The sequence below is a fragment of the Helicoverpa armigera genome, chromosome 11, assembly GCF_030705265.1.
Source record: "Helicoverpa armigera isolate CAAS_96S chromosome 11, ASM3070526v1, whole genome shotgun sequence".
In the NCBI taxonomy this organism is placed as follows: Eukaryota; Metazoa; Arthropoda; class Insecta; order Lepidoptera; family Noctuidae; genus Helicoverpa; species Helicoverpa armigera.
The window spans coordinates 3,569,938-3,592,115 of NC_087130.1; the positions used below are offsets into that span (position 1 = coordinate 3,569,938).

General features: G+C 34.9%; 1 protein-coding gene across 1 annotated transcript in view; it reads right to left on the bottom strand.

Annotated features, from left to right (window-relative positions):
• The window catches only part of LOC110372015 (GTP-binding protein Rhes), a 71,159-nt gene that overhangs the window by 46,584 nt on the left and 2,397 nt on the right, over positions 1-22,178 (bottom strand). Inside the window, exon 2 of the mRNA XM_064037007.1 lies at positions 5,686-6,122. Within this exon, the coding sequence (XP_063893077.1) occupies positions 5,686-6,029 (344 nt within the window). The 5' untranslated portion in view covers positions 6,030-6,122. The remainder of the gene's footprint in view (positions 1-5,685; positions 6,123-22,178) is intronic.

Consider the following 22,178-nt stretch of genomic DNA (forward strand, 5'->3'; position numbering starts at 1 on the left):
TGTATTCTTTTTATACCTAGGTATCTAAATGTCGCTTTATAAATAGAACCAAAATTTATTTCTTATCAAAATATTTTTAAACCTACAGCTACTTTCTTGAACTAAGAATTTAAATTGCCTACTTACGATCATCCGAATCATTCATTTAAAAATACTCCACTTTTCTCTGTCAGGTACTCAACTCCAAGATCATGAATGGACACTTTTTATTTATATTCTGAAACATTTACGGCCGTATTCTAGAACAATACTACAGCTACCTAAGTAAAGAATTTTCCACTATGGCGGCGTGGTCTTCCATGGCCCCTCTTAAAGCTACCGTTTACAAAAGGGGTGTTAAAAACTAGAACTCTATGAGAAATTTTCCCAAAAATACTAAGATCCATTATCTTCGAAAACATACACGCCCGTTTCTTAAAACAACCATTTCCTTTGCAACTTGAACTTTAAAATTTTAAGCAAATGTTTTAAGAAAATTGACGTTTGTCGGTAAACTTCGGTTGTAGCTCAATTTCGTTCGTATATTCGTTCTAGAATATGGATATCATTCAGCTTACGTTGTAATCCTCCCATTCTGACTTTATGAAGTAGCGTGGGTTCAGAAACAGCTGACAGACGCCATCATATCCTTTTATCCAGACATGTGTATTAAACAGATATATTTTCACAATTCAAATGAATGACTTTTTACACAAGTTTCTTTTAACGTTCGATGTTGAGTATTGAATGAAAGTTATTTTTAGATGCTGAGATGGAGCATAATTTTGTGTCCTACACACTAAGTACAGTAACAGTATTTTAGTTCACATCTTTCTTATACATTTTTAAATCTCTTTTTCATTTTCGCCTTATATTTAGACGTTTTCATTTGATTGATGATTAAGATGGCACTGTGACACATAACAGGTAATACATAGTTGATCAGATAGATACTTGTATTGCCACGTAAGATCTCATTATAAAGCTTCGCATGCTAACACGCTGGCTTGTTAGGGATATTATACTTAATAAGATATGGGTACATACGCAGTAAGCCCATATTTAGGAATAGCAAGCTGGCCTTGGCTGTCTTACTGTCTCTAACATACTGCATTATATTTACCTAATTTTATTTAATAAGTCTTAGACAATATCATAGCACATTCAACACAATTGAGTGCCAATAGTAGCGGCACACAAGCGCTACATTCAACAGAGATGGTAATCACGAGCGTCAACGCTTCGACACGACACAACAAAGCTCGGCACGGTACGGCGCGACTCGTCACGGCAAGGCTCGGCTCGGCACGTCACGACTCGGCGCGGTATTTGCAATTTGTGCTGCGATTGTCATCCGACCCGATTTATTGTATAATGTGTAGCTGTGACAAGAGAAATGTTATTATTTTAATATGCTATTATGTTGTTTGTGTTTGGTTATGTTAAGCTGGGGTGGTATTGGACCACCCCGGAATTATGAAGTTGTTTAACTATTGCCCCAGTATATCCATCATTTAGTTTTCAGTTTTCAGACTGTCATATAGGCCTTGTTTGTTGTTATTCATTACTTTTAACTTATAAAATTAGTTGAAGTACAATCCTAATGTTATTTTACATTTTGTTATCCCGTTTCCCGTAGATTACCGTAAAACCGCCTGCATCATGTCTAATATTTCCATTATTTATATATTTATTGCTTTTTTTAAACCAAATGCGTATATGTAATTAGTTTAAATCCAACATTTTAATATAAGTAAGTAGTAACACGTTATTTAATATCGTCAGCCACCATTATTCAGTGTACACCGCTGATATATTCAGCAAGAGATTTGCTAATCTGTCCGTGTGTCAACAGCTCGGCTTTCGCAATTTCCGCCGAGATTGTCGCGCGCCCTATAATTTATTGATTCACTGAGCACCGTACCAATGTGTATGTGATACAAAAAACTCTGAAACCTTTGAATCCTTCCGAGAGAACTAAGGGCAGATTTTTTTACCCACTTAACAGTATTTTTTTTTTATGAATTTAGCTATTGCCCGCAGTTCCACCTCCGTCCTGAGGGAACTATTTCCCTCACCCAGATAAAATTTTGCCTATGTTTTATAGACCATCCATGTACCAAACGTCATTGATATCGGTTCAGTAATTTAGAAGTGAAAGTGCGATAGGCAGGCAGATTTACTTTTGTAATTATAATAATAATAGGTATTGCATATGTGTTTTAAACATCCGGGAAATTCGGAAAAATTTGAATCCGGGCGTATTGAGTTCAGTTTCATATCAAATCTTCAACTCGTATAAATAAATACAACAAGTATAAATAAGTTTCCATAGCACTATAAAAGTTTTAAAAAGGGAAGTTGCGTTTGTGAGAGGTGAACCTTTTTACTGAAAACTTTTAAGTATCTCTGAAGGTACTAGCGCATCTTGAAACTCGGATTGTATCATAACAAGCTAGATCCTAATAAAAACATACTTTAGTTGCGAAACTCCGTTTTGATATTTTGGATGCTTGTTACTCGTTTTAGTGCAATAGAATAGTCCTAGGAGAAATACATATTTATATACTCAGTTATTCGCATCAACGAGCACACTTTGATTATGTACATACGTACAATTAATAATAAAAATCAAATTCACGAAAAATACGAAACTATCTAATTGTAAAAATTACACACTTAGAGCTACCCTACAGCATGAGAAAGAACATAGAACATAACATTTTTTCTAGTTCGGGAAGCAGTGTCCTCGAGACGCGAGTGGAACCACGAAAAACAGCTAGTAAATCATTGAGTCTATAGACTGGTTTTTTTTAAATTCAAGAGAAAGGCATAGTACAATTTATACCAGTGCGAAGCTTCGCGTCTAATTATAAGTCCATAACACGAGGAAAGCTAGTACCTACTTCAATTTACAAAGTTCACATTGTTTAACAGGTTTCTAGCTCTCGTTTGTTTATGCATAGCAATACCGAGACTGTTCTAAGCAAGAGTTTACACGTGCGTGGCAAAATTCTGCTTAATTAGAAGTTGGAAGTTGTGATTCCAAGATCTATGTTGTTGAAATAACAATTGGGACTGTTCCTTATTAGTATTTAATTCCATTTATAAGTACCTTGATAAAATATTAAACTAACTTTTGCTCGTTACGTTTTTAATAACCGTTGATTTTAGGTGAAAGAATTAAGAGGCTTTTTTGGAATTCTCAATTAACGAATTTAAAAGACTGAAAAATGATCTATGTAAGCGTTCATCAACTGCGATTGGATTTACCTTTCTTAGCAGCCGGCTAGAAATATTAAGACCATTTTAAAAAGCTGCACGGAACCGATAAACAAGCAATCCTTAATAATAATAAGGGCATCTGAGGCGGATGACGGGGAGTAGCGACCCCGCGGGGCTATATATCCGAGTGCTCCAGGGAGAGTATACTGTCCCCCATCTCCGGCTTGCCGGAGTGAAGCATGACGGGGGATAGGTCTCCCGCCTCTTGGCTTGCCTTCATCGGCCGGTCAGAGTGGAGTCGCTAGAGCAAGGTTAGTCCTGCTCGGAGGGTAGGTGCCTCGTGGTAAGTGGCGAGTGGGCCGGTGATGCTGGACCCACAGGGAGCGCGTGATCTGCGTTTAAAGTCCGCCGAGGTATCCTCACCCTTCTCAGCCGCTCATGTCACTGTTGCCCTCTTGTTGCTTTTCAGTGACTGATTCCCGGGGGCCCAGTAAGTGAGTTGGCGAGTCTCCACCTGCCATTTTAACATGTATTTAATACATTGTCATCGGCAGGTGCCATAGTTCCCGTAGTTTCCCCATTCCTAGTCCATTAGCATCCCATCACAATAGCCCAAGTAGTTTTCATCCATAGTTAGCAATAGTTTAGCACAGAACCGGGGATTGTCCTTGGGTACATTTCTATAGTGTATACAGGGATAATCGTCGGTTTTGTGACACCATTTCATTAAAGTTGTCTCAAAAGGGCTTCAGCGTGTTGGCTTCGGCCCCACGTTCGCCTCCCAAAAATCCGGGACTCTATAGTCCCGAGGTCTGGAAGAGACATACATTTATAATAAAAAAATAATAATAAATAATGTTTATTTCCAGTAAAAAAGATTACATACGTTACAAGTGCAGTAATATGGTACAACAAAAATGTTCAAAGGTATTATCTCCTGGTTCCCAAACTAGGTTTATAGCCTGTGACTTGGGTACCAGTGATTCCACAATGTAAGCATTGGAGTTAAAAAGTTATACAAAAACTGTTTTCACCGGTAACTCATTGAACATAACAAAACAAAAATTATTTATATCAATTTAATGTAGGTAAGTAGAAAGTAATAAATGATAAATGTAGTGTGTGTGATTGAGTGAGGGTAAGTTTCGTGGTAGAATTTTAAGTGTAGTGTATGAGTAAGTAATGTGAAAGTACTGAGTGTGTATGACGAGGTGTGTGTTGGTGAGTGTGGTAGTGGTAGATGCGTGAAAGTGAGCAGTGTGTACGAATGTCCGGGTTTATAGATACTCGAAATAAGAGGAAAAAAAAAAACCTTTCCTTTAAACCTATATTCAACAAGAACAATACTACTCGATTTGTAACGTGATGTAGCTGTATGAAGAATAGCCAATCGAACATCGGGACATAAATTCACGGTTAGTTTGAAATGGGATGCGCGCCAAACGCTATTTGAAGTTTCTCAAGGAATCTGAATTATTTTAACGAAGGTACTGTTTTGAATTTTCGTTATAATAATATTTTTAGTACGTATTAAGAGACCCTTAATTTCAATATTTTGATCTTAAGTTTGATATCGATATTCGTAATTTTAAGTCGCATTTAACGCCCTCGAATCATGGATTGATGACCATTCAGTTATCTTTAATTTATTTGATGATTATTTAAAAGGCATAGCCATAGATCACTTATTTATTTAATGGAATTCTACTGCATATCTATGTAGAGGTACCTATATATGTAGTTTCATATTAAAAGAGGCAACCAAACCTACAAGACCTACAATTAGAAACTCAATACGAAATTCGATATTGCTTTCCGTTATTCTCACCAATAACAATCGAATACAAATTAAGGATAATAATCCAAGAACAGTCTAAAGGTCATCTAGACTCCCCCTCTCACGTGCCGTCGCACCTTAATACGAACCCTTGTCTCGAAAATACGACACATACATATTAAGTAAAATTCCGCACCAAGTGGGATATTCTGCAATCCAATAATCAGAATGATCGGATAGGGTCTTCAATTGAACGTTCATCGGAATCGCCCTACACATTTGTCGAGTCGAGCAAATCGATTTACTAGAAGGTTAACTAACCGATCGGATCTCGTGTTCTTTGTCAATTTGTTGGATGCTGAGGTAAGTGGAAACGAATCGATTAGACGACGTGTGACTCGATTTTTTAAAGTGTTGGCTGTTTTTCTTAAATCTTCCAGCTTTTTCAACCTTCAGTATAATTTTGTTTATTGAAATTCCGTACATGAATTGTATTAGCAATTTATTTTATAAACAAACAACTACATTGTTTTTGCTGAATACTGAAGAAAAACAAAAACTTAGTTCTTGAGAGAGGTTTTTCTTCCTTGAAAAGTTTTAATATTTCAAATTAAAAGTTCTGGCAAAGATCGTGGATTACCTACCTATTTACTAACAACACGACTACATCTAACACAGTATCAAGTACACAGAAAAAAACTTACCCCAACATAACAAGCCTGAAGCAATTCTTCGGCGGAGGCACGGACTCGTCACAGGCCTGCAGCACCGGAGCACTCGGTCCCGGTGACCTTTCGGGGTCCGATTCCTCTCCAATCCCGGCCCCTCGTCGACACAACCAAGAGGCCCCACACTTATCCCTCGCGTCCTCGACTGGGGCCGCGAACTGACATCTCCTAGGTGATCGTCTACCACTGGCTAAGGAACTCTTGAGTGGGGATGGTGGCGCCCGCACGGGACTGGATGTGGCCCTAACTGGGGACGTTGATACCTTCACGGGAGACGATTGTAGGGACACTCCGCCCCTGTCTGTCGTTCCGTTCAGCATACTGATTTAGGTTTGGCACTTTTCACTTCACATTTTTTTGGTCTGTGTTTATTTTTGGGTAAGTTGGGCTATATTTTCTGTATGGCTGTTACACTAAAATTAGGGTTAAAAAAAAGTTTAAATATAAATGGAAATGCACGGTATCATTTTAAGATGAATATATTTAAATGAAAGTTACATTTAACAAATAAAAGGTTTAAAGACCACTGCTATTTCCCCACCACCCAAAGGTAGACTGGGAGAAACGCCTAAGGCGTTAAGTCCGCCATTGTGCAAAATGTGCATAAAGTGTAATAAATAAATAAAGAGAATGACGGAAAAATAATTCCCGCATATCATAAGGAATATTTATAAATATCTTTTACAAATAATATTTTATTCCGATGACAATAGTATAATACGCAGCAACGATATGCTGATATTCATTTTGATTGACCATTGTACCGGTGAATGGACGTGCCTCACGGATTTAAAACCAATTTTCTCCATACGGCAAAATAAACGATAAAAGATTGTGCCTACCTGTGGACCCAGCATTTAAATATAGACGTCGAATGGATACTTAACGTTAACCCTTGTCAATTTAGATTTTCGGATTGTAAGGATGTTGACTTCTGCAAGTTTCTTTTTTTTGTAAACTGTAAACGACTGAAAATAGGCTTTGTAGAATAGTGAGAATAGTTTTTTGTACCATTCATCTGGATAATACTGAGGTGCATAAATTGTTCTTGAAATGGATGTTAAAATGTTACCATTTAATTTTCAAGGATAAAAAGGTTTTACAAAATTATAATTTTTTCAACGAGTAAAGAAAAGCGTGGGTTCATGCAAATGTATCTTTCACGCAAAAATAATTTATTACGCGGGTTCAAGTAACATTAAAAGTGGAGATCAACGAATGGTTTAAAATGCTGCACCTATTATCATTTAAAACCATGAATTAAATAAAAAATATGCAACGTAAACTCTAAAAACTCTAAAGACCGATGCATCGATCAAAATAGAGCCAGACTTTTACAAAATATAAAAAGAAAAGAAAGAAAAGTGTATATAGATCTATGAATAACAAATTGTAGACCATCATAACAACATTATTTAATTTTTAAAAGCTTCTATTTTTCTAGTTCGTAAAACACCAACTTTTTTAAAATCATTAAAATAAAAAGCAAACATAGAATATTTTTAACACATTTTAGCACATCTACATTTATGGAAGTGTGGTCCTAATAAAAGCAAAAACGATTTTTATTCCAACATTACATTGTTATCGTTTTTCACGTGGAACCGTGAGCCTTTATTATTGTTAGCCGTTATCTAAATAACATGAATAAAGGCCTTGTAAACTAGAATAAAGCTTTTGAATTCGTATATCAGGACCAAAAAAATGCGAAAAAGGCTTTTGTAGTCCTAACCTGGTCCTTTTGACTGGCAAACGCTTGTTGCATGAAATACTGATGGCTTAAAAGCAATCGCATGGATCAATGGACTCCGGAAAGCAAGCCAATCTACATCATAGAGTACGTGCTCCCATCAAAATTTACTAAATGGTTTGCCTATTTCCTTCATATTTCGGAGGTGTGTTTATTATTCGGAAGAACTAAATTGGGTTTTGAAAGGGCATCTAAAGTGTCACTTTAAGTTTAAAAAGTTCCTGGAACTTGGTAAATACTTTAAAAAAATAGTTACGCAAACTACATTATGTAGCATAACGCTAAATTCTTAAAACTACTAAAAGCAACCTTAAAAAGTAGGTACCACCTACCCAACCGTTATCAGCGATCCTTCAATAAGCCTACCTGCTCGAAACCTTACCGTAACGAGAGCCCTGCCGATTCAAGAACCGTACCGTAACGGTTATATTATATCGTTCAGTAATATGGACGCTGAGTGCGTATCTCATCGTTTTCGAAGTCATTAGGTCTCGATGGAAATAAGATGAAACTTGAGCGAGGTGAATCGATAGTTCATTATGTGAGAGCGAAGGTGAACGAAAAGGTATATGGAATAATATTATATATTTTGACTTTTTTTTACTATGCCTTATGTAATAAATCTTAAGAATAAATACTACACACATTGAACAAGCTGGAAATTGCTTCCATTACTGATACGCTTTGTTGCATGTAGAGTTACAACTGTAATTGGTATTGGGAATAATACCGATTGCAGTAACCTTTAAGATACAAACTATTAAAATCTACAATTTTCATTAAAAACCGAACAATAACAACATTTCACAACTTTACAATCCTTAAGACTACAAAAAATACCAAAGACAATTAAAAATATACTCCCATAACGACTACAAAAGCTAGAAGTCGTTCAAACTATTTTCAAAAGTGTGAGAAATGAAATCGATAGCTTGCTTCTAATTGGTTAAACCCATGAAGAATAAAATGACTAGCGGAGGTGCCATAACAGAAAATCTCCTAAGAAACTAGTGCGCCAAAATGCGGATGTTCGGGGGACAAGGAACGTTAAACTTTTCGCCTTTTTACGCCTTCTTTGGATCATTTTTTGAAACACCAAAAATCGTTGACAGATGTCTCAAAACACCCGAACGCCTAGTAACCGATATTTTTGGTCATACCCACCGTACGTATATGACAGAAAATTTGACCTAGAAGAAGGCGTCTGGCCTACCTGCATTTTGGCATCTCCGCTCATCTTTCGTTACTCCGTGGTCGAGCCACACAACAGCGTTCGCCGATAGTTTTCATGACTTTCAAGGGATGCCCCGGATTTATAGCCTGGATATAAATATAGGTAATACCGGGAATAGAACCGGGATTAAAGTCTAGTTTATTGTGGGGACTCCGGAGCTTCGATCCCGCGAATATGATGAGAATATAAAGGTTTTATTAGACGACATTTATTCTGTAAATAGATCAGTCTTTATTGGTTTTAATTTCCGATATTCAAGAATCCGAATGTATTGAACATTGAAATGAAGTAAATACATAATATGTAGCATAGAAGTTCAATGTAAAGAAGATTTATTATTGTGTTAGATAATTTCAGTATAAAACTATTCCTCTATGGTGGCTTGAAAAACCTACCTAGAATATTCATCATACTCTACGGTACTTAGGTATCGACCTAAGACATAAGCCTCAGAAACACGTTTCTGTTTTTTCGGCCACGAACTTTGTCTGTAAGCAAAAAATTCTCGATGATCACGTAATCTCAATCTCGATAACCTTTGTGATAACACCAGACACTCCAATTTCAACATCAGATACACAATCACCTCTAAAATCTTATTCGGCTTGAACAGGCCCCATATTTACATAATCCTAACTCGGTTTTCACTAACCGAGGCCTAATTCTAATTTGGGTTCGGTAAATTCATGCGGGGAGCGTTAGTTTCGGCAGTCGGCACTCGGCTTTCGGCTTTCGGCTCAATTGTTCGGCATTGTCGCTGACAGTTCGTTTGGAAACAACGATGAGGCTACCAGTGAAGTGCGGTGCATTGTCATCATTGTGTATGCTGTTTATCCAACGCTGAATAAATTTCCAAGCTTCAACAACGGTTAGCTCAAAATTGGGGAATTATTCGAGCGCTTGATTTTGTTCGCGACTGTATATACGACCCCAGGACTTTGAACTGGTCCTTAATAAAACGCATCTTATCTATCCATCTGGATAGATAGTCATCTGCAGGCTACCTATCTCCTTAACAAATATCTCACTCAATTAAGTCGTTTTTGAAAAAAAGCGTGACGAACAAACTAACTTTCTCATTTGTACTATCAGTAAAGTTTTTCTTCAAATAATAATAAAGTTTGACGCCATTTTGATGCCCATATCAGACACGGTGCAGCTCAAAACTTAGTCGTACGTAATACGATACCGCTCTCATCATCTTCAAACTGCAGTTGTTAAGCTTCAGTAATTCCGCTGAAATCCTTTAAACTTAAATTAATAACTTCACAAGTACCGTGGTATGACTTGAATTTCTTTAGAACCTGATTAAAAGTATCGGTGATAGGGGTATTAAAAGTTTCTCGTTCGATATATTTTTTTGTCTTAATCATGTTGTGCGATATAAAATACTTACAGCCTACAAAAACTTAAACATCGGTTGAACACTTGACTAAAAATATTTGGCTGCAAAACGGACCTTATTTCAACTTCATAATCTGTCATTTTTTAGACAAGTGTTCAACAGACGTTTAAAGTTTTTGTGGTATGACGGTTACCGTTTAAGCTTGGTTTTGCTACAAGCGGTGAGACCGAGCCGAAAATCCACCAGTATGAAAGCATTGCTAAGAGTGCATACTGCTTTTAAAAAATATCTATATCTATACCTTATGAAACTACACATATACCCACATACAACCTCATCGCGCGACATTATCTCCGAAAGCAGATTTGAAACCTAAACATTCAAATATGGAATTTGGTCAAACCCAACGCCTATTTTAACTTGGCAAACACGAAATGAGAATGTAAACAGGAGCCGCAACACCGCGCTTATCGAAAACCGATTATTGTAGTGGTCAGGTAAGGTCTTCGCGTACACTAAGCTATGCTATACGACATATAAACTATTTGGTAGCGATACAGGCTAAAAGTTAAGGAAAATCCTTGAACTTTTAAGTTATGACTTCATTTTGTTTATTTATACTTGTCTAAAGTCTAGAATTGCCAATCCGCCTTGACTTGGATTCTTTCTTTGTCTGTCCTGTGAAAGTCCTATGCTGTGCAATGGAACAATAAAAAAGGCTGATGATGTTAATTAATACTTAAAATCTGCTACCGCTAATTGTATTCAAGAATTAGTTTCAAAACAGAAAAATTAAAGGTAGTTTCAAAGTGCTACATAACTACCAAAATATCTCCAACTATCAAATGCAGATTTCCATAGCTTCACATAGCTTAGCATCAAACACGCAGTGTACAACATACCGATCATCCACAAACATTGGTCGATTCGTTCTCACACAAGTTTTAATTGGGTCATTCTGTACAGATCGCGCTACCAATGTCGTTAATGGCCGCCAAAAGTTCGAATATTCCCTAATGATTTCGGAAAATCGTGAAAGTAGCCATGGGCCATCAAACTATTGGGGATCTAGTCAAACGAATAGGGAACAAAAATGTCATTAACTATCGAATATATTTAGTATCATCATCTGGCTAACTTTTTCCTAAGTATGTTGGGTTCGGCTTCCAGTTTAACAGCTTATATTTGGTCTTAAATAAAGATTTACAAGAAATTAAAAAGTTCCAAACCTTTTTGGTCCTTTAAAAAAAAGTTTCTTATAGCTGTTGGTTAAACCCAAAAAAGAGTTCGAAATACAAATCAACGAACCCAACAAAAGACCGTTATAATTAAAAATTATGAGAAATTGTGACGTCACAAATTAATAGGCGCAGGCAGTTATTACATTATTAATTCTTACTTAACAGAAAGTAATTAACTTGGTTATTGTTAAGTGCTTCTAAATTAGGTGGGGTGGAAATTCTAAAGTTCATTGACCCGTGAGGTTATTATATCAACTATTTGCCAGAGGATGTCTTGTGATAATGAATTAGGCTACAGTTGAGTACTCGATTGATTTACTCTTTGATCTAGGGTTGAGAATATCCTTGGATGAACACCCAATATCAAGGGTTTTGGCCAGAACTATGTGCCTAACTATTATATATATACATACTTACATATAATAAGGAGGTATATATTGTAATAATTATAATTACTCCGAAACTGGACAGCTCTTAGTCAATGAAAAGGACCAGTGAACTGTTTAATTACGAATAATATTATGACGGTGTAATATGTGATACTGTATATTCACTATTACGTCAAATTATTGCCATTATTATTTTTCTGGTCCCTTTGAAAACTAAAAGCCAGCTTAATTTAAACCTATAGTACAGACAACTAAAATAATTAGAAATACTTACCTACCAACTAAACTTTGATTTATAAAAATCTATAACAGACATCTTTCCTTAATAAATTGGTCCCAAAATGAACAAGAAATAAAAAAAAATCGTACAAACTGAACTAATAGAGATGCTATCCTGAAAATCTTTATCAACTATCCAACCAGTCTAACTTGAACTATCCACCGAAAATCTAATTTGTATCTGTGAAGCAAACTGCTATATAGAATGAGACGTGAGGGGTCAGCTAAGTTGGTGCCCCTAGGGAGAACTGTAAGACAATTAAGTAGTAACTTGGCTTAGATTAAGTTGATGTATCTTTTTTTTTGTTTACTGCAAAATAAAATTGTTTGTAATAATGTTTGAAGTCTACAAAACTGAGGGGAAGATTATTATCCAATTAATTTAGTTAAGTTGCAGTATAAATTGTTGATAAAAAAAACATTCATAGAAGAAACAGAATACGTAATTATTCGCAGTTGTTCTATGTCAAAATTTATTTGTATATGTATTTGTGACGGTGCTATGACAACGATATCCACAGTCCCAAACATTTTCGATCACAAAAAATATGTAAAATACTTTGTCCGTTCCACATTGTATATAAAAAGGTCAATTTCTCTATTCAAAATAAACGGCCATCCGACCCAAAAGTTTATTACGCATTTGACTGCGGAAGAGGACTTTAAATTTTTTTAAAAGACGGAAATTGAACTCAATGAATGAGCTAGAAAGCGAAATGAAATCCATTCCATTATTGTTGGCGCTCAAAATGGACTCCACGATCTCTCGAAAACTAAATTATCATATTCTAAATGCTTTCCGAATTAAATTGCATTATTTTGCTTTCAAAAAATATGCAAATCCTTAACGTATTTATGAAATGGACATTTATATTTAGTTTCTCAAAGAGTAAATGTAATTGGTTTTATCTAAGTAAATGGGCTTTCATATCGGTAATAGAAACTCGATTTATGAAACCAACCTACAACTCTCTCTTGTTTTCGTTTAATTTGCGCAGAAGTTGACATTAATTTCCCCCACACAATGTTTCGAACATCGTTTTAACCTATTTGCTATAACTGATCAAGTTTCCTAGGAACAATATTTTCTTTGGAAAATTAAATTATCGCCAAGTTTCCCACCTGATTCCGCTAAACTGTTAGATTTCCCTAGAGGTGAGCGTTCATTGCCGAGTTCCCGGCTAACGCAACAAAACATCGACCAATACTACGTAGCTAGTTTTTGATTTTCTGTGCACAGAGTTACCACAGAGGAAAAATGTGCAGTGCGCCTTTGACGTCAGCTTTGATTGTCATGTGTTGAAAAAAATAATTGCCGTTAGCTCGCGAACAGTAACGTTGAAAATTAAAAAAAATACCTCGTATTATTTCAGGCGCTATGTTTGCAGAAAAATGGACTAATGGACAATTAACTGTTCCGTGTGTTGCAGCTATTTTGGAATGCTTCCAAATCTTTAATGGTTATGTTTTCTCTTAAATGTAGCTTTAAGAAGGTACTTTGCGTTTTAGTACTTACTGTTAGCAGTCGAGTTCAACGATAATAGCTGGAATAATAAAATTAACTGTAAGTGCCAATAGCGCGAGAAACATTACGACGCAGTTCAAGAAACAGATTGATCAACTGCTGCAATATTTATAGACTGTGGCGATATTAAGTCCTGCTCTTATGACTTGACGTCTTGAGAAAATAATGTATAATGAAAATCTGAAAATGGCGGCGCGACCAAGAAAATAAACTTGTAAATGTATATGAAAAAAAACGGGACTTTTGGTAATGGCGTTATCTCTATCGTGTTTGGGACGTATTTGCCTTGATTTATATTATTAAATGCGACTCCCATTTTGTTGTTTTTTCCTTGTACTTGAACTTGATAGGTATTTTTTGCTTTGGTAATTTTTGAGGCGAATATTTTCTGTTTTTTTATCTGACAGGTGATTTTAACGAAGGTAAATGTTTGGAGAGACTGCGCTTGAATGCTCAGAACTCAATATTATCTTATTTTGTACACCAAATAATACAACTTGGAGCATCAGCACAAGGCTGGTATTTTTTTTAAAGAACGTATTGATTCCGATCACAGATTTCAGCAGGTCTGATATCGGTAAAAAAATTGTCTTGTGATGTGCTACCATTCATCTTCATACATAATCGTAACCCGACTGAATTGATTAAGATAGTAAGATTCTATGTCAAAGTATTTATTCAATGTCCTTTTTATCATGTATTGAAATATTCATAGGGATGCCAAGAACTTTGTATTTGCTCAGAATTATTGAGTACTTAGAGACGACTAAATTCTCTAGATATTCTCTAGGGATATTCTATAAGTATGTACCTATACTTACGAAGAAACATGAACATTCTCTTCACATGTAATTTTCCAGACATGTACGCTTGATTAAGTTCAATTGTCACTCAATTTTACGTCAATCAGCATTTCATTATTGTGTTCAATTTTAAAATTAATTAATTTTAATGTATTCTCTATAATTGCAATTTCAGAAACTTTTTTATTCTGATTGTATTAAAGTTTTAATATGAAAATAAAGTGTTTCAAATCCATTTCACTTAGAATATAGATAGCTTTATCTATGAAATAAAGTTACATAATATTAAAACATCAAAGTTTAACATAGATTTGATCATAAAATGCCTTTTACATTAATTGGTAGACAGTAAACATCAGAGCGATGCCCAAAATGGCTTTGTATTTTATAAACTTGATTATCTATGTTAAGTGGAAAATCGAAAAGTTTTTATAAACTACAGCTATATTTAAAAACAAAAACCTAATAGCGATAATCATATTTCCATTATGAAATGGTCTCTGTATCTGAAATAGTTTGAGATTACTTTCGCTCAATTCTGATCATATATTTTTATCTGATACTTTGTGATTTTTCTGTCATTTCCCGCGGGATCCGACATAAGTAGAATACTATTATTTTAGTTTTGTTTTGACACTTGCGGTTCCCCGGAGTTTTAGCATAGTTCTAGCATCCTGAAGGAGCGATTTCGATCACTCGAATAAAAAGTAGGTAGATGAGTGGGTATTTTTGGGGTCGTGCCTATTTCAGGAGTTGGCGCTGGATAGGCGTAAATGGAAGGAGCTGCACCGACAAGAGCTGGGCTCTTAAATTGAAGAAGAAGCCAATTTGTCATATAAATGAGCTAATCTAGTAATCCTAATTTAATTATTTTTCGTTATGCCTAAGCCACCTTTAGCATGTAATTTTATTTTGAATTCCAATCACTGCTTAAACATGCTAACCAAAGCAAAAACGACAACAATAAATATAGAAAACGTTTTAAAACAAGGTTTTATTCAAAAGTTGATCGAGCAACCGTCACTCTTTGGTAACCTACATGGGCATAGTTCGCGCCATTTTAGGACGAAAAGTTTAAATTTAAATAGAGCCGTCTATCAAAATGTTACGATATTGAAGTTTCACGTCGAATTAGGAAGGTTTATTTCAGGTTTTATGCAAATGGGTAAGGCATAGTATTGGTTCTTTTTTTAACGCATCAATGTCTGTGGGAAAGGCTTTCTGTATGTAAGTACACTGGTATGTATGTAACCAAGTACTTTTGAATGCAAATAGATTACATAGATATTGGATTTTCTAGAGTCGGTTTTTACGAATAGTTAGTTTGGAACGTGAACAACATAATCTGAATATTGTAACTTGTTCCTATGTGATTAGATTTTGTTATGCATTCGGCATTTGTTTTCTCCTTAAGATTTACTGTATAACTTTTGAATTAAGCCAAGAATTAAGTACGTATACCTAACATACAAATGATGTAAAAAAATGTATAGGTACGGTTCACCAATTTATTTTTACCGACTACAAAATAAAATAAAACCCAGCAATTTTAATACCGAAACCCCAACCACGGACATAAACCCTTACACAACCCTTTACGAGAAAAAACCGCAATAAACATAAAATATACCGAGCCGTTAATATTCCCTTAAACATAAGGGCGAAAATACTTAAGAGTACCCTTAGAACACACTGCAGAATAACAGTCGGCCGACAATTGACCCCATAGTTGGCATTTTTTTTTTTTCAAAGAAAATCTTTATTGCAAGCAAGGTTTTCAATCACTCCGATACAGGCTAATTACCTGATCTTTGTAATATGCGTAGGTACTACCATTCATCTTCATACTGTATTCTTCTATCTACCGAGCCTTTTCCCAACTATGTTGGGATCGGCTTCCAGTATTACCGGACGCAGCTGAGTACCAGTGCTTTACAAGGAGCGACTGCCTATCTAACCTCAATCCAGTTGCCGGGCAACCCGATACTCCTTGATTAGACTGGCGTCAGACTTACTGGCTGCCTATTAAACTATCGGTCGACTAAAAGTTTGCAGTGTGTCGAAGGTCCAAGGTTTAGTAGTAAATCACTATATTACAAGGCCAATATTGACGGTTTTCAAGGAACAGACAAAGCTGTCTTCAATAAATTCTGTAGGCAATCTCACTAGAATGAGTCGACCGCTTGCTTCTGATGCTGCAGACTTTAAACTTGGAATACGGTAAGGATTCAGTTAAAAACTTCTTGGTTGGGAATTGTCTGCAATGGATGAATGCATATTTTCTTGGGTTTTCATTTGTTTTGTAAGAAGAGACCTGAAGAATGATTGAACAGTTTTGCAAATTGCAAGGTATAATAGGAACCTGAAATATTTCTGCAAAAGTGATCGTCTCATATCAAATGAGAAAGGGCAACAAAGAAGAAATGTTTTGACTATTGCTTTAGTCTTATCAATTAAATAGGTTGATTTATTAAAACTGAGTTATTAGATAAATTAAATGAATTTTAGTCAAAGTTATTCACAACGATTTAATTTCAAAACGTGACCAGCACTTACAGAGATTACTACGTTCAAACAAAATCTTCAGCTTTATACCTATACATACCCAATATTAACATAGATAACAACAAAAACAAATACACTCATAACTACCGCTCATCATAAAGGAAAAATACGTCAGAAAAATGTATGAAAACGCCACCGAAATAATTAAAAGCTCGTCGGCTCTTGTTATCTCTTATCAAGGTTTAGGGCATTAAATAGATAGCTAATCGGTTTTCATTATAAACTTATGAATTTTTACGCTTCTTTGCCAGTTTGACGTCTGAAAAACTTTCCAGGATTATAATTATACGTACCTATGGGGATTATGTAGTTTGGTACGTACTTTTTAAGATTTTGTTTTGCAAGGTCCGACGCCGCGGCACTATGACGTACACAAATGTTTCCTCTGGTCTACTCGCTCATCACTAAATTGTTCTTAGTAGCTAAGCATGAGGGTGGTCGTAAGACATAACCAAAGTAGCTAATATTTGGATTCACACAATAATTCATATTACTGCTAGACATAGAGTGATAATGAGATAATATCTGATAGCGATTAGTAGATAGAACACGCTTGTCTCTTACATGTTTTTGCTATTTTTGCGGTTTTAATGGGATGCAAGTAATAAAGCGTTTGTCTTTTTGAATTATAATTTTTAGGTTTTTACAAAACACTTCAACAGTGCCTCTCAAATTAGATAAACTTATACATAAAAACCTACGTCACAACAAACAAAAATAAATTCATAACAATAGGATATTTTAGTCTGTCCCTTTAATACTGGCAGAGATCAAAATTCGTGGGATTATCTATATTTGTCCCCGATGAATGAAACTAGAGAATTTTCCTTTGTTACGTATTCGATAGAATAATAATCATGGAAGTGGAATTAATTCTGGTTGGATTAAATATAAAGCAATATGGATAATATTGAAAGATGTAAAAACTTTCTTAGCTTGATGTAGTATTATAACATTACAGGACGGTTCAGCTCAACGAGGAGATTATAATAGGTAAAAGGAATCGTACCTTATGTAGCAAATGAAGTTTAGTTTTCAAGTCTGAACGATAAAACTAACGGACCAATTTAGATAAAGTAACAACAGAATTAATATATTTTTTGTGACTGCTATAAGATTTACTAGGTTTAACATAAATACAGGTGAAATGGGGAAGCCCCATTTGGATAATACAAGCAAAGCGCTATATTTCGTTTTACCTATAAAATAGATAACAGGAAATATTACACAGCAAAAAACCGTATTAGAGGTTGGGATTCCATTTATTTGATTTTGAAACTAAATACTTGCACATAAGATCCTATGTACAATGGTGACATGGCGTATTTTACATGCATTTAAATATACCTAAAGCTTTGAAACTGAATTCCTGTACTAGTGGTAGTTTATTGGGGTTAAAAGTTTGTATTGAAAATCGCATTCCATGCGTAAATCGGAAATTCATACGGATGAATTCACTACGGAATATTAATTATGCAAACCAACATTTTGTTGGAAAATTAACTAGATACCGCAACGTGTATTTATACCAAAAATGTGTGTTTCCTGATAACCGATTAATTAAGTATTTTCATCACCAACCATTTTGCACTAGTTTGCTTGAACTCGGGAACTTATAGACCGATTTGAAAAATTCTTTCAGTGTCAGATAGCCTATTTATCGAGGAATTTATAGGCTACTTCTTATCCGGGTGCGCGAAGTAGTTCATGTTTGTTTTTTGTACTCATATATGTATCTATGGCCGTTGTCATCTAGTGTCGTTTATATCATTGTATGTATGTATCAATTTATAATAATAACTACAAATGTTAAAACAATTTTAGGAAATGTACTAGTAATAAAATTCTATATAAGACAATAATGGGTAGTTGACATGCGCCTATCGTATTACTTTTTTTATTACTCATAACTCAACCTCTTCTATTACGGGGTTTGATGATAGATTGAAATAATTGTGTCAATTTTGTCATAAGTATCTAATAGGCTTCGTGTTTGAAAATATAAAACTAATTAGGTAATTTAATAATGTTATTTTGTCATGTAATATATCGATTTATTTTAAACCTCAGTTCTGGAAACATGCATCGTTTTAATTTAAATGAAAAACCTTCTATATATTAAAGAATCAAGTACACATGATATGTTTAATAATCAACAGATCACCAATATTTTGTATGAAACGTCAAATTTTCAATATTTCACGAAACTTTCTAAGAAGGCATTGAGCCATTGTCTTTAAATTGATTTGAAAGGCATCGCTGCTGATACTAAGCTACCTTTTCAAGGGTCAAAGAACTTTTTCATTCGTTAGGGATCTTTTTGTCTTAAAAAACAAATGAATAATATGTTTATAATATGTTTTTAGAACATTCAATTTGGGTTAAATGTAGCGTATCGAGTTGAATGAAACATATCTTAAACTTACTCACTTTTTGCTTTGGTTCCACCTCCGCCCTAAAGGATCTACTTTCCGCAAATGGATAAAAAGTTGCCTAGTTCTTTCTAAGACTCAAGACTACTTATCTATATACGAAAATTTTAAACCGATTAAATATTTAGTTTTGGCGTGAAAGCCGGACAGATTTACTTTAGCATTAATAATAGATATTAGTAAGGACTATGAAAATAGGTTTCATCTTTATACATATACATGAACATGCAACTTCAGCTTGTTCGTTACGCTTTTATGATATAAGTAACTAGATAAAGTTTTCTATTTAGATAGTTTAAACTTGGAGGAACGTTACCTACTTACCTATAGAACAGAATATTTCCTCAGACAAAAGATAAGATAAGATAATATCCTTCTAGAATATTATGAAACAGCAAACATCTTTACCAAATACGTATATCCCAGTTTTTTGCCAACCGTCGAAAATGCGGTAGGAACCTCAACGTTTATATAAAGCTAGGAGATATTTAAAGGTGTCAATTACACTGAAGAAATAACTCGACTCTGAAACTCCAAATCTAACTGGATCGACTGACTAAAAGTTTGTGAAAGGAATCGCAAGCTACTACTACATAGTTCAGGATAAAATTTAAAGTGTGCAATTGTGCAAACTTATCCAGGTTCGGCGTTGCTGTATCGTATATCAAAGGTCTGTTTTAAAACTTTATAATATAATTACTTTTGACTAATGTCATAACATAATGTCAAAACTATATGCTTACTAGCATAGTCTGAATCATATTTTCTAATTTTACTTGTAGAAAAATGCCTGTTTTACCAGAAATTCTCATCAACCGGCACATTCTGACTGAGAGCTTTTATAAAAAAACCCAAACCGTCATCTATATATATAAAAGAAAGTCGTGTTAGTTACACCACTTATAACTCAAGAACGGCTGAACCGATTTAGCTGAAAATTGGCAGGTAGTTTAGAGCCAGGAGAATTTAAGGACATAGGATAGCCACCACCCGGCTCCGGGATGCAGTTATCTCGGGACGCGGGTGAAACCGCGGGCGGGAAGCTAGTCTGATTACTAAATATAAGAGACCAGATTTTCATATCCAATTTCACTTATCAAAATTTTCAACAATAGTCTCTATTTTGCAAACCAACTGATAGCATCGAATCGATTTAACCATCTAATATCAAATTAGATTACGTTCAGTAATTATCCCTTAATCGCAGATAGGTTAATTGGTCAAGTTCCAATTAACGCTTACGTGGCTTCCATCTCTAATAATGAGGCGGTTGTATGTCTAGTTATTAATTATATTGTGGTTATAATTAAGGGTACCCCGATTGAAGTGAATCTGTTTCTATAGGTGCGATGATTAAGATTGTCAGATAGTAGGAAATGGCATAAAGGCGTGCTTGCTTTGGTCTTTATGTGAATAATATGTTAACAATAGCAGGATTTTATTTTGTCTTAAGGAGGTAAAACAATGGAACAGGAATTTACCTTATTATAAAAAGCTATTCTGTCTTCAGCACAAGGAAAACAACTTAGTTGGCAAAGCTGTTAATCCACTTACTATAAAAATAAATAATTGTCTCTTTATACATAAATCGTAATTTCAAACTAGGTATGTGATACAGATTAGCCGACCCCCTGCCTCTTCATGTAATTTTCAGTGCAAAGACTCCTGTTTAAAATTTACTACCTACCTCAAAGCGCTTGCCATTTCTTACTTATACAATAAAGAACAAAAAAAAACAGGTGCCTATTTACTTTTTAAAACTCCTTTTTCTTCGGAAGTGGACAAAGTTCGAAGCGATACCGATAAAAACTTTGTCGGCACCAATCGAATGGAACTTTAGCAATAAATAACATCTCGTGTCAAAAACTTAAGTTTTAATAACACTATTAAACTGGTAATAGAAAAATGACGGATTAATAGTTGTGGACAACGTATACTTTGAAGTGTATTTCTTAATTGCTTTTTAAAATACTCTTACAAATGATATGTATCCTCAATAAGATAGACTAAAAAATATAATTATAAGAAGTTACTTATCTAATTTCCTCCGATCAATCAAACTAAAATTGACTAGCTAAAATGCCAATATTAGCTATACTCATACTTACATGTCTCCGTAACGTCTCATCTATGACATAAATTCATGAAAACATAAAATAATATGAAAAATATCCGCCCTGAATTCATAAAACTAAATGAATTACGCGACGTATAAGCGAGATGATTGCGTCGTAAAATTCCGGATATTGAACGATTAATCCGGAATCAGAATTCCTATCCGTCTTTTTTCCGTCAGCGTTACGTAGGTCTTAAACACAGAGTAAGGAAAGAGTGGAGATGCCATAACGCTAGGTCAAGCGCCTTGTTATAGGTCACATACTTACAGGGGATATGAGCAAAATGATTAGTTACAAGTAAACTAACCAGGCTTTCGCGTTCTTTGAGAAATCTGTCAACGATTTTTGGTACTACAAAAATTACCAGGTCCCAAGGAGTATAAACGGAAACAATAACGTTCCTCGTCGCCCGAACAGTTGGTGTTCTTTGTTAGAAGAAATTGTGGCTTCTCCATAGGAGCTAGTCATTTTGTTCTCCATGGGCCTTACTTATTCATAAGGCGAGAACACACCTGGGTAGTCAGAATCAAGTAAATCCAATTCGTGTGTCCAATTTATACGGAGCCTATTTTTGGAAAGGAAAGTTTTTAGATACAGTAGTAGTTTTGTGAAGATTTCTAGTAGTGTATATTTTTCTTTGTCACATATTCGCATCTGTTTTAGCAGTTTTGTAGTGGCAGTAAGAAAAGCTTTCAATAATTAAACTTTGCCTTACAACGCAAATTCATCAACAGTACACACAAATATTCGAATACATAGTGTAGCCCTTACTTTACGTGGTCACATAAA